The 14,669-nt window shown below is 40.8% G+C and overlaps 1 protein-coding gene across 3 annotated transcripts in view; it reads left to right on the top strand.

Moving 5' to 3' along the window:
- Positions 1-14,669, top strand: part of SYNPR (synaptoporin) — a 181,924-nt gene that overhangs the window by 105,090 nt on the left and 62,165 nt on the right. Inside the window, exon 1 of one of the 3 annotated variants that reach the window (XM_081939930.1) lies at positions 3,367-3,450. The exons of the other annotated variants lie outside the window; for them this stretch is intronic. Within the exon in view, the coding sequence (XP_081796056.1) occupies positions 3,427-3,450 (24 nt within the window). The 5' untranslated portion in view covers positions 3,367-3,426. Of the gene's footprint in view, positions 1-3,366; positions 3,451-14,669 lie in introns of those variants that run through there. 3 annotated transcript variants of the gene reach the window in all.

The raw sequence follows: 14,669 nt of genomic DNA, 5'->3' as shown, positions 1-14,669 counted from the left end.
AGCGTCATGACTCGCTATTTCTTCCAGCCAGAATAGCAGATCACATGGTAAGTCATGTGGTTTCCTCAGTACTCATTGGTTTTAGTATTCCTTGCCTCTTCCAGACCAAATTACTGATGGGTACTGAGGTACCACTGTACTTCAGTAAAAAGGAACACAAGGGTGAAATAAGAAACATAGAATATAAAGTCACAGCCAGGAAACCAGCGAAATCTCCATTATTGGCTCTGTTTTGACACTCTGTCTGTATGGGTTGGGTACTTTTTTCGGTCTCATAGTCCAGGGGTGGGTTCTGGCAGTCTCTACTGCTAATTTGCTTGTGGATGTGCCACGGGCGCCACCCTTGATGCACACTGCGCGCACATGTGCAGAGCAATAAAAATTGGTCTGTGCATGTGCAGAAGCAAAAAACAAGATGGCTGTGCCTATGGCGCCGCCCGGAGAACCAGTTCACGGGCGTGGCAGGCCTGGGTCGCTGCCGGTCCCAACAACCCAGGCCAAACCGGTAGGAACCCACCACTGCCACAGTCACAATTCAGTGGTGGTATTTTGTCCCATTTATAAAGGGCATCTGCACATTGATTGAATGTGGATGAAACAAATGGTCTTGAGGGTCATCAAGCCATGCAGGACTTTTACAGGTTTAAATCCAGCAGTTTGAATTGTGCACAGAAATCTCCTGGGTTCATAGGAAACTAAGCCACCTCCATGAAATAATACATTTTTCTGGATGGGCATGAAACCATGATAAGCACATAAACATTGCTTTACAAGGGACTGAAACTTTGAAAGAGACTGATATAACTACTTAATATATCACCTAAAACTCATACTAACTTTCTCCATTGGTCCACATTGCAGACTAGGAAATCATAGGAATGGTGTAAATAGGTAGGGCAACATAAGCAATACATAATTAAAATTATGAATTTTTTTCTAATGCATCTATATCCATGCCCAGGCATAAACAATTCTTTAAAAAAAAATGCTTCTTCAGAACTACAACACACTTGCCGTTCTATATTTTGTGGTTGAAAGTCATAATTTTACAGGTGTTATCTTCCTAGTTTGGTTCATGCCCACCTCAGTCTTTTGTCTATCCCAACTTTCCCTCTCTTCAAAGCATACATTTGTGGGTGGGTGTCTACTCAGCATTTTACACAGTACAAAATTAAGTGTCCAAACCATATCTGTTTCATTGAAGATGGAGCTGGATCGATGGGGGAGACTGGTAATATAAAAACCATCATCACCAAAATATAATGAAATTAAACTCTATAGAGCAGAGCTGTCAAACTCCTAGCTCACGTTGGTTAGTCACATGCTGGCCACACCCACACCTAGTTTAATGAATGGGGGGGGGAGTCCTGATATATCATGTGCAGAGGTGGTATTCAGCCGGTTCGGACCCGTTCTGGCGTACTGGCAGTGGAAATTTTGAGTAGTTCAGAAAATCGACAAATACCACCTCTGGCTGGTCCCAGTCCTGCCCCCGCCATTCCCTGTCCTATATTCCCTTTTTTTAAAGCTCAGCTGATTCACATGGCAGAGCGAATTGCCGCGCCTCAGCTGAGCTAAAAAACAGCTCAGCTCACCAGCGCTGACACCGAGGGCGGCCTTTGAGTGCTGCGTGTGCGCATGAAGCACATTCTCATAGAACTGGTAGGAAAAGATTTGGAAACCCACTACTGGTCACGTGACACTGCCATGATGACACGAGTTTGACACCCCTGCTATAGAGCACCCAGGAAAAATAGCATTCCCTTTTTGGAACTTTAGAGAGATTATCCCCGTTCAGCTATAAGGTGGACAATAGACAAGTAAAACAGGGCCTATTTATGATAGAAAGAGGGTTTGTAAAAGTGATATCATTAATTAGCTGCATTGTACATTAAATTGTCTATCTTAAAATAGTCTTTCTAAATTTCTGGTTCTATACAAAGAAGGGAAAAAGAGGAACATAAGAATAGTCCTGTTTGCTCAAATTCATAATTATAATCCAACATTTTGTTTTGCATACTGGCCAACCAAGTGCATTAGGGACAACCAAGTGCATTAATAACCCATGTATTATACACTTTCTCACTAGCGTTCCCTGTATCTGGTATGTATGTATGTATGTATGTATGTATGTATGTATGTATGTATGTATGTGATTTTTCTTAACCCACCTTTATTAGTTTATAATTAATTCAAGGCGGCAAACATGCATAAGGCTTCTTCCTTCTGTTAACAACCCTGTGAGGTGAGTTGAGCTGAGAGAGAGTGACTGGCCCAAAGTCACCCAGCTGACTTACACGCCAAAGGTGTGAGTGTCTCCTGATTTCTAGATCAGCACTTTAACCACTACACCAACCTGGTTCTCTTTAGAAGTAGGGCACACCAAACAGAGAGAAACACAAACTCTTTAAGATGAATAGCCTTTCCAATACTGTTCTCATCCCTAAATTCATCCCAGTTAGTGGCTATCTGCTGGTAATGAATTCCGTGGAAAATTATTTGTTGTGCAGAAGTGCTTTCTTGTGTTCCTAAATCTTCCAAGCAGCTTATTGTTTGACTCTACTTTTCCAATAGGAACTGAGTTTTGGTGCTCACTGGTGTTTGCTAATCTAAAGTGTTAGAATGTATGTAGTGGATATGAACCGCTCCAATCATTTTGCTTGCCATCTTCTGTGCTTTTACCAGTTCCATTGTATCCTTCTCCCAGTGAGAGGAACCAAGAAAGAAAGAAAAAACCAGTCAGGAAAGAACAAAATCTATATTATGGATTCTATGCAGTGCTAGCATTTTATGTGGTGTATCTTTAGGTTTGGCAACAGAATGAAGACCTACCACCAGTTGTCCACCTTGCTATGGCTTCTTGAGGACAAGTTTCATGTGAGCTTGTAATCCCATGAAGACAATGCAGGTTTTCCCCTGCCGGCCCTCCACAGTCTCTGCAGGGGTTCAGCAGAAGGATGAGAGTGATCGCTGCTCAGACTTAATAAGAAGCGTGTTCCACAAATCAAAGTTAGTGCATTCCCAGAGTAATGAGTCTTGCCTTTCTCTTCTGCTACTTTTACTGGCAGCAGTTAAGTACACATTAGAAAAGCAGTCCGTATTTTCTCTTGAAGGAGGAAAGTATTCGGCTCCTGTCCACAGACTACGTGTAGTTATTGTCTAATAATGTGAGACCAATTCTCTCCCCCACCACCCCACCATCACCTCTCCCCAGCAAATAAGACCGTAGCTGTTGCCTGATTGGTATATCACCTCTTCTTTCTCAGAGCACTGATGCTTCTTACCCTCCTTGTAGTTGCTTCATTAAATCAGTGACAAAGAGCTACACTGTGTGTTGAGAAGCTTTTGGGGTGCTTTTATTTTTAGCATGAGCCAATCTTTTTCTCCTTTCAGATGAAGGAAGTTGGATTGTAAAACCGTTTGTAAATGTGTATGGTGATATTTGCTCCGGTAAGTTAACATTGTTCCTTCAGCAGCTGTAACTGTAAAATGTATTTTTCTAAGGTGTTCTTTGAGGATTGTAAAGTACTATACGGTACTTCTGTTGCATGTGCGTGGAATTGTGTTAACTGCCTCCATTGTTTAGTTTCCTTGACGCTTATGACAATATATTGTGTGTGTGTGTGTATGTATGTGTATAATTAATTGGGTGAACTTATTCCCCAGTTAGGAAATTGCAGAAAGAAATAATATAAAATTGATCAAATGGAACACTGACCAATATATTTACCCACATTACACCCTACTGGTCCCCAAATCTTTGGTTTTGGGGTGGTTTTTAAAATGCAGATCTTTGAAAGATACGACAAGAAAAATTGGTAATACAGAGGCTGTTTCTTATTTGTTTTATTTAATAAATCCTATCTCCTTTTAACAAAACTGTTAGTTTGGCATATGATGTGTATTAACTACAAGCTTTATCTCCAAAGCAGAGGTTTATTTTGTTCTTAACTTTTAAGAATATTAACCTTGTCCTGTTGAAGGCATTCTTTATTTTATGTAATGTTTAAAAATAAATGCATGCAAAATAGCTAAAATATATTATATAGAACAGCACAGGATGTCCATTTTATTTTACAATAGGAAAATAATATTGTATACAATTATGAAATCATACAGTAACTCAGAGAAGACTTCTGTATTTTGACAGGAGAAAATATACCTACTAGAATTTTTGACCTTGTCTTATTCAATTAAGAAATGTACTATACAGTACACTTGCTTTTAAGTCTTCTTGAAGTTGCAAAGTTTGAAAATTACAAAAGGTCCATTAATAGCCTATAGCAATTATGGGCTTTTATCTCTTAGAAATCCATTAAGAATGTTCAGTGGTCAACCAATATCTAGCAAACAATTCTTTGTCTTGTCAATATAATTGGATAAATAGAAAATAATAGGCAAGTATACTGTTGTAATTTCCTGAGGAAATTCTTTCAAAGTAGGTAGAATAATTAAAACTGTTCAGTTGCATTTTTCAAAATCTTTTTAAAATTATTTCTCTCCCACCTGAACCTAAATAAATTCAAATATGTTTTGCTGGTCCAAATATATTCACGTAAAATTCATTTATTGGAAAGCATATAGTAATAAGAAAACCTGAGCATGCCTTGTAAATTGTCTAAAGATAAGCAAAATTATTAGTATTTTAGTAGTAATTTACCGTAGTAATCCAAAGTATAAATATGCTGCATATTTTAGAGAATGCATGTTTAAGCTTTGATCAACAATTAAAGGTAAACAACTTTGCATTTTTAAAAAAACATTACCTGTAGAGGTTTTATGCCAGAATCCTAAACTGAATGCAAGTACTGTATGTAGAAAAGAATGGGCTATGAACTGCTGACTTCAATCCATATAAATATGCCTTGCTTGTCAATCATGGAATGTACAGACAAATCTTCTGAAATAAAAAAAGAAAAACAGATGTATGTAGAAGATAGAAAGACTAAGATATATAAACACTAGCTGGAGATCTTTAGTGCCTTAATATGACCTATAAATTGGGTCTGTATATGAGAAATAGGTGCACCCCTCAAAGATATTTTTTTCACGGGGGTGGGAGAGAAGAAACATAATTTTTAAAACCTGATACGCTAATTTGGAAATGTATTTAGATTTCCCCTTCCATTTTTTTATTTTTTATTTTTTGTGTTAGTAAGCTTAAAAATATATTAGATCTGAGCTGGGTGTATTCAACGAAGTAAATCCAGGGAAAAGAGAATTGTTTGCCACAGAATTGTTACAGTGACTGGATTGTACCCCCACTTCTTGCAATTGATACAACTTTTAATTCTCAATAAAATGAAAAAAATCAGATATAATTAATTGACTAATTGACCTGCTGTACAGGGTACAATAGAAGAATACCACTGGCGCAGAGCTTCTCTGACAATATCACACAGTTGTTTCAAAGGCAACAGGTATTACCCTGTATCTGCCTAACTGATCAAGGTGTATGTCAACAGCATTATCAAATCAGCAGGCATAGCAAGTGATACCATCTGACCAAGTAACTGGTTCCAAAAACAGCTGCGGGAAGTTGCTCTTCATTAGTATTTGAAAAGGGGACCACGGGGAAATCTTAAAGTTATAAACTGAATGGGAATTTTAAAACTCTGGAAGATGGTAATGGCAAACCATTATTGCCAAGAGAAAAATAGGGGCATATCCATATAGATACCTAGAGTTGCCCAATTCAAGGGAGTTTGGATTTACATAAAACCAGAAAAGTCATATATCAAACTTGAGTAGTACATAGAGGAGCTGTGGTGGCACAATAGTTAGAATGCAGTATTGCAAGCTAACTCTGCTCACTGCCAGGAGTTCAATCCTGACCAACTCAAGGTAGACTCAGCATTCCATCCTTCTGAGGTCAGTAAAATGAGGAGCCAGATTGTTGGGGAAAATATGCTGATATTTGTAAACCACTCAGAGAGTGTAAAGCACTAAGCACTGCCTATGTATGTGGTGGATTGCAGGATGAGATGTCAGGGACTGCATTCAGTTTGGGCTTCTCATATGAATAATAATAATAATAATAAATTTGAATTTATTAGCCGCTCCCTTTCCAGGCAGGACTCGGGGCGGCGTACAATGGGCATATAGAACATAGAAACATGTGTACAAACACATAAACATACAAAAATACAGAGACACACATGCACGGAGGAGGTAACCAATTACAACATTTAGACAGTTAAAATCCCCATTAAAATACCCCAATTATAAAAGACCCAATGTACAATTAAAATTTAAAATTTAAAAAGACAGTCAGGAGGAGTGAGAAAAATTACGGTTGAGCCAGGCCAGATAATTGAAAGAGGTGGGTCTTCAGCTGTACACGGAAGGAGCGGAGGTCGGAAGTAATCCTGATGTCACGGGGGAGGTCATTCCACAGGGCTGGGCCCATCACAGAGAAGGCTCTGCTCCTGGGTGTCGCCCCCCGACACTGTTTGGCGGACGGCACCCGGAGAAGTCCCTCTCTGTGTGAGCGAATTGGTCGCAGGGATGTGTGGGGCAGGATGCGATCCTGCATGTAACTAGGCCCTGTGCCATGAAGCGCTTTAAAGATCATAATCAAAACCTTGAAACGCACTCGGTAGACCACAGGAAGCCAGTGCAGCTCGCGCAGGAGAGGTGTTACAGGGGAGTATCTAGTCCTCCCCATAATCACCCGCGCGGCCGCGTTCTGGACCAACTGCAGTCTCCGAGTGCATCTCAAGGGAAGCCCCATGTAGAGAGCATTGCAGTAGTCCAGGCGAGACGTCACTAGCGCATGGGTGACTGTGCGTAGGGCATCCCGGTCCAATAAGGGGCGCAATTGGCGCATCAGGCGGACCTGATGGAACGCCCCCCTTGCCACGGCTGTTACATGGTCATCCATGGACAGCCGGGCATCTAGGAGGACGCCCAAATTGCGCACCTGTTCCATGGGGGCTAGTTGCACGCCCCCGATGGCCAGAGATGGAAGCACCTGGTTGAACCGGGAGGCCGGAAGCCACAGCCACTCCGTCTTGGAAGGGTTGAGTTTTAGTCGGTTGCCATCCATCCAGACCCGTACGGCCTCCAAACACCGGGACATCATTTCGACGGCCTCATTGGGGTGGTTCGGGGTGGAAATGTATAGCTGAGTATCATCAGCATACAGATGATATCCCACCCCAAAACCACGGATGATCTCGCCCAGCGGTTTCATGTATGTGTTGAACAGGAGAGGCGAGAGCACCGATCCCTGTGGCACTCCACATGTGAGTGGCCTCCGGGTCGATCTCTGTTCCCCTGCCAACACACGTTGCGTCCGGTCAGAGAGGTAGGAGCCAAACCACCGTAAAACGGTGCCCCTGACTCCCAACCCCTCTAGCCGGTGCAACAGGATACCATGGTCGATGGTATCGAACGCCGCCGAGAGATCTAATAGGACCAGGATAGAGGAACAACCCCTATCTCTGGCCCTCCAGAGATCATCAACCAATGCGACCAAGGCCGTCTCGGTGCTGTGCCCGGGACGGAAGCCGGACTGGCGCGGGTCTAGATAATCATTTTCCTCCAGGTGACGTGGGAACTGCTGTACCACCACACTCTCTACAACCTTCGCTAAGAAAGGAAGGTTGGAGACTGGACGATAATTGATATGCTCTGAATCAAAATCACCTGTGCTTTGGGCTCTATTGAAAACTACCAACTTTTGATTTCTAAAAATATTGTATTTTATTGGAACTATGAAAGAATCGGGAACCAATAGGAACACAGAGCCTCATGTCCTGTAGGTGCTTTTTTTTTCAAGAGGCAACTGGACGTTCTGGTTTTTCTTTAAAGATGTTTCACTTCTCATCCAACTTCTTCAGCTCTGACAGGATGGTGGGGAATGGAAGGATTTATACTCCTTGCAGACAGCTAGACATTTGCATCCTTTTAGCGGATCAGATCATTAAGGTCACCTGGAGGTTTAACTGTGTCATCAGGGTTACCTGAGTGGTGTAAATTGGTGTGGAGCCTTCTTGGAACTGTTGAAAGGACAATGTTTTAGATTGGAGATAGTTGATGTCTCTGTTGAGAGAGGGCTGTTCAATGTGGACATAGATGGCCTCTTTGACCCCTCTTTCAAACCAGCGATCCTCTCTGTCCAAAAAATGGACTTTGTTGTCTTCAAAAGAGGGGCCTGTGTCTTTTAAATGCAGATGGGCTGCTGAATCTAGTTCTGATGTGTTTGTTCTCCTATGTTGTGTTTATGAAGTGGTTGTTTCCCCAATGTACAGATCTGCACATGGCTCACTGCATTGTACTGCATACACCACGTTGCTCAGTTTCTGTCTGGGTGTTTTATTCTTGGTGTGGAGAAGACACAGGCCACTCTTTCGAAGACCACAAAGTCCATGATCTGGATGACTGAGAATCTCCATAGACCCAGACCCTCGTGATTTGTGAAATGGCAAAATTTTGTGCTTGTTTCCTCACTTGTATGAGGGGAAAAAAAACGTGAAAATCCAGGCTATCACACCCCAAAAAAAGGTTCAAACCAAGAATCACTTTGCTTTTTTTTTTTTTACATTTTAAAAATAGGAATAATAGGAGTTACTTGCGATTCAAATGTAGCTGATAGCTGTGTAATGCAGATTGCCTAGTAATTGCTAGAACCAAACCAAGTTCTTTATGCATAAAAAGTAGTATCTAGTGTATCGCGTGAATGCAGCCCATATTTGGGGATATTAGAGAGCTGGAAAGGAAGTGCCCAAATCTACTCCTCGGTCAGGGTAAAGCTTTAAATAGAGGGCAGGGTGTCTGAATAATATACTGGGGAGAACTCCAGAAATGTCATGAGTGTGAGCTGCTTATCAGGCACATTAAGTAAAAATGATGGTGGCTGATCACACAGTTCCAGTATTTTTCGGAGTGAAATTGCCCAGTTGAACTACATACCCACTTTCCAGTGAAGTTAATTATAGATTCTGTGTGAAATGGGAATTTATTCTCTGCTTTCAGGGAAGACTGCTTATGGACAGTGCTGTTTTTTATATATAAGCACCGCCGCTATTAAAAAATTTTCATCTTTTAAACCACAGAAAAGGAGTTTGATACTTTCAGCACTCAGGATTGGAGATGAAAGTTGATTAAACATTATACTCATTTACATTACTGATTGGGGAAGAGCATTAGTACTGATTGGAAAGGAGCCATGTAGGAAAGCAGCCTGCGATAGTGAGTTATTTAATCAATCATTTATATTACCTGTAGAATAGTAATACAATTATAGCTCGCAAGGGCATTATTATACAATCATTTCTACTAAGTATCGAGGTGGAGAATGTTTTCAGTGAAGTTACCGTTACTTTCTACCTTTCAGAGAGTTCTCGCGCAGCAATCAGCAAATATAATGCCTTGTGTGATGACACAACTTTTTATTCTGCATTAACATCAAATACACAGAATCCTCATATGTACTAAAAGGCAACTAATGTGCTGCTTTAGCTAGGTTAAAACATCATGCTAGACCAGGAGTGTCAAACTCACCTCGTCACCGTGGTGTCACATGACGCATTGGGACTTTTTTCCCTCTTTGCTAAACTGGGCATGGGCGTGGCCAGTGCTTGACTCATCCGGCCCGCATGCCGGGAGTTTGACAGCCCTGGGCTACACCATATTGCGATGTATTAGTTTTCAGGTGAAGTGGATGAATGGAACTAGCTGCTAAACTACGGTTTGTGTAGTACCATATGAGCATATGATAATCAGTCAGCCTTATCGGCCTTATCAGACACGTCATGACTATATTTAATATGTTATGGCACAGATCATACCACTCACTTCTAGTAGCTGAAGGGAAATGACCTCTTTAGAGTAGTATGCTGTGATTTGAATGCATAGTTTATTGTTGGTGTTTGGATTGCATCCAATTTCATCCCCACTATCCTTTTCATGAAACACTGCCAAGTTTATACATTTTAATTTTTGTTCATCGGGGAAGCTGTATTTTGTTTGGGTTTTTTCCCTTCTCTTAAACAAAACTGACTCTCTTTTCCCTCTGGAAAAAAAAAGTTCAATACAATACAATACAATAGTAGAGTTGGAAGGGACCTTGGAGGTCTTCTAGTCCAACCCCCTGCCTAGGCAGGAAACCCTATACCATTCCAGACAAATGGCTATCCAACATCTTCTTAAAGACTTCCAGTGTTGGGGCATTCACAACTTCTGGAGGCAAGCTGTTCCACTGATTAATTGTTCTAACTGTCAGGAAGTTTCTCCACAGTTCTAAGTTGCTTCTCTCCTTGATTAGTTTCCACCCATTGCTTCTTGTTCTGTCCTCAGGTGCCTTGGAGAATAGCTTGACTCCCTCTTCTTTGTGGCAACCCCTGAGATATTGGAACACTGCTTTCATGTCTCCCCTAGTCCTTCTTTCTCTTAAGCTAGACATACCTAGTTCCTGCAACCGTTCTTCATATGTTTTAGTCTCCAGTCCCCTAATCATCTTTGTTGCTCTTCTCTGCACTCTTTCTAGAGTCTCCACATCTTTTCTACATCGTGGCGACCAGAACTGAATGCAGTATTTCAAGTGTGGCCTTACCAAGGCATTATAAAGTGGTATTAACACTTCACGTGATCTTGATTCTATCCCTCTGTTGATGCAGCCTAGAACTGTGTTGGCTTTTTTGGCAGCTGCTGCACACTGCTGGCTCATATTTAAATGGTTGTCCACTAGAACTCCAAGATCCCTTTCACAGTTACTACTATTGAGCACGGTACCACCTATACTGTACCTGTGCATTCTGTTTTTGTTGCCTAAATGTAGAACCTTACTCTTTTCACCATTGAATTTCATTTTATTAGATTAGATTCAAAAGAACTAACAAATATATTGATGGACTGGAAGAAACTAAGCTATCATGAGAATAGTTTCAGCTTGCTACCATATATAAAATTATGAGTCAGCCTTATCATATATGTCATGATTACATGTAATATGGTTATAGAAGCACAGGACATAATAGTCACTGCTAGTAACTGAAGGAAAATTACATCTTCTCCAACAAATCTAAGATTGCATGTTGATTTGTAGTGGAATGTTATGCATCAAAATGTAATGGTATTGCTTGATATCTCATGTTTTCAAACAAGACAGTAAATGAATGAGGAGAGGGAAAGGAATTGAAGTGATTCTCTCCACTTCCTTTAGATAATTCAGTAATCAGGAAGCTCAAAAGAGACATGGGTTTTGTAAATTAGTGAAATGGGGATTTCTTACTCACTTTGTTTTGAGTCAAGGCAACTCAAAAAGAAGTTGGTTTGCTTACTTATTATTTTTATATAAATTTTATTAATTTTCCATTGTTTACATTTATTAGTGTTTAATAAACATCATGTTGTCTGGGTATTCTCCCCCTCCCCGGAACACTCTGCAAGCTCCCTAAAGGCTATTCATGCCTTTGGGGGGGGGGAAACGGCCCCGTTTTCGCAAAAAGCGAGCCGTTTTGGGGAGGTTTGCAGAATGCAAAACCTTTTTTAAAAAATTTGCCTCTTCAAAACTTTGGCGTGTTTTATACTCCGGTGCGCCTTATACTCTGAAAAATATGGTCATTTCTTTTTTTCAAAATAATTTCATTAGAGATGGCAGTAAAAACAATAAAAGCTGTACAAATTACAAAAATAGTATAAAAAAAGAAAGAAAAAAGTTATTTCCCACTTCAGCCCAAGGAACTATACACAATTTAAGTAAATTTATTGCCATCGCTTAAGTTATAAAATAAACTCTTTTCAACCCATATCTCTTCTTTTAACTAAAAAAAAAAATCCAAAATCCTTGTCGTTCATTCCTTATCTACAAAGTCCAGTAATAATTGTCAAATACAACTAATTACTAACATTGATTAAATAAGGCAGGCTTGTGTTCCTTCCCTATTCTTTTAATGATCTTAACTCATAACCCCTCCAAGCAGAATCTGACAGCTTAGTTTGATTTCTTGCCATCTTTTTTTAATCTTTCCCCCGAAGATTTCTCAGAAGTTTAGCAAGTCTGTTTTGTAAATCTAGGAAGAGAAACTCTTTTTGTTTTGGTCATAAAGTCGTTGAAAGCTTTAACAGACTTCTTCCACATATCCAGTAAAAATACAAAATAAAAAAGCATCTCTCCTTTTTGGTTCATTTATTTATTTAACACATTGACATAGCTGCCCTTCTCATAACAGGCGCTTGGAGGCACCCAATCAAAATTTAAAGCGACATAAAAATCATATTAAAACTATAAAAACCAAACACATTAAAAGACACCTCATCCTAGCATTTGGCAGAAAAAACAGATCTTCGGTAATTTTTGGAAGAGTAGTTGGCCTGCCAAACTTCAGGGACCAAATATTCCATAGGGGGAGGAGATGGAGATGCTATAGAATATTTGCCTACTTCCTAGCTGCCCATAAGTAGGCAATGTTTAAGGAAAGGGACATAGGAGTGTGCCCACCCTATCTGATCTGGTAGGAGGGATAGATGTCCTTAGGGAAAGGTGGTCCTGCAGATAATGTGGCCCTGTGCCATATAGGGCTTTATAAGTGATAACCTGCACCTTGAGTTGCACCTGGAAATAAAAAGGAAGCCAGTACAAGTTGCACAACAGGTGTTATATGAACAAACTCAGGGGCATCTTTCCTTTTATACACCGCAGCATTCTGGAACAGTTGAAGCTTCCAGGTGGGTTTCAAGAGCAGCCACAAGGAGAGCGCATTGCAGTAATCCAAAGGGGAGGTGGCCAGAGGTGGTATTCAGCTGGTTTGGACTGGTTCGCCCAAACTGGTAGCGGAAATTATGAGTGGGCCCACCTACCTACCCTGGCTGTATGCCATCGTATTTAGGCACGTTTTTGAGGCTGGGTGCATGTGTGGAAGGCTCGTGTGACATCAGCAAAGCACATGCGCAGAAGGCTTGGCGCATGCGCATGAGACGAACCAGTGGTAACAAAATGAGAAACCCACCGCTGGAGGTGACCAAGGCATGAGTGTCTGTGAACTAGGCCTCTTGGGCCAGTAAATGTCACAATCTGTGCAAGCTCCCCTCCTTGAGCAGGAACTGTGAGTCCAAGAGGACCCACAAATTGCACCCCAGTTCAGTCCAGGAAGTGCCACTCCATCCAGAGTCAAAGATGACATTTCATTGGGCCCTGGTGGCCAATGCAACTCTGCCTTGCCAGTGTTGAGTTGATTCAGCCATGAGGGGCATAGATTCAGACCGTAGCTGGCTGGCCATCTTCTCAAGAGTAGCCATCTTGAACATCTCCCAGATAACCAGGATCATGTATGTCTTCATCACTCCAAAGATCTGCCCATCCAGAGTCTAATCCCCAGCAAAGTTGAATGACTTTATCTAATACATGCCAAGAATATTCCTCACAGGGACTCCTTACCCATGTGGGACCTGAGTACCCAAAACAAGGCTGCCTGCTGAAGGAATAAGAAGTCAACTAATTATCCTTCATCACCCTTATTACTACAGGGTAGGTCCTAAGAGAGGCTCTTATCTGTGCTCATTCAGCCTCACTCTTTGCCTTCCTCCAATAGAATTCTAAACATCTCTCATATCGTTTCAATTCTCTAAGCTACTCTGTTTAATAGTTGTATATCTCCTTCAGGCACTGAAGCATCATCTTGTTTCATTTGAAAGTCTTGTCGATCCTTTTCTGCATCATTCTCATAACTTGTCATATTGATAACCATATTCACATGATTTCAAATGTATTCAATGTATCTTGTTCTTCTTCCATTGCATCCTTAACTGGCCATTTATCAGTCCTTTCCAAGAGTCTCAAAGGCCTCTGGTTGTAAACTTTCATATTTTTTTCATAATTTTCCATTAAACAGCTCACTGTTAGAATATTTCATTTTGTTGTTTTGTTATTCTCTAGATCCCTCTAGTGCCCAAATTTTAAAGCCCCATTATCTTATTCTAGCTAGTAAAGAGCTTAAACAATGCCACTTTCTCCCAAGAGGAATTCTTTCCAAAAAATAAAATTATAGTTCCAAGTTATCTGAGACTTTATCCATTGTTAAACTTTCTAAAATTCATGTTCCAAGTCACCCTAGTAAAGGTAAAGGTAAAAATTCCCCTCACACATATGTGTTAGTTGTTCCCGACTCTAGGAGCAGGTGCTCATCTCCATTTCAAAGCCGAAGAGCCAGTGCTGTCCCGAAGATGTCTCCATGGTCATGTGGCTGGCATGACTAAACGTCGAAGGCGCACAGAGCGCTGTTACTTTCCCACCAAAGGTGGTTCCTATTTTTTCTACTTGCATTTTTTACAAGCTTTCGAACTGCTAGGTTGGCAGAAACTGGGACAAGTAACGGGAGCTCACTCCGTTACGCGGTGCTAGGGATTAGAACCGCCAAACTGCCAACCTTTCTGAATGACAAGCTCAGCATCTTAGCTACTGAGCCACGAAATCTAAGTCACCCTATTGCTGATTAATCCAGAAAGTAATATTTTTCAAAACCTTTTAATAATTGTATTTACAAACTCTTTCTCTGAGGAGAAGGCACTTCACCCAACAAATACTTATAACTGTTGTTCTCAAGGCACCAAGGACTCCACACGCAGTTATGTATACTCCCTTCCATTAACAGTGTACACTACTTGAATTACTACCGTCTCTGCATATAATTCTAACTATTCTTATTTGTTTCTCGAATTTTACATTG

The sequence above is a fragment of the Natrix helvetica genome, assembly GCF_964273705.1.
Source record: "Natrix helvetica genome assembly, chromosome: 1".
In the NCBI taxonomy this organism is placed as follows: domain Eukaryota; kingdom Metazoa; phylum Chordata; class Lepidosauria; order Squamata; family Natricidae; genus Natrix; species Natrix helvetica.
Note: the sequence above shows the minus strand (reverse complement) of the source record. Positions and strands in the feature narration are given on the sequence as shown.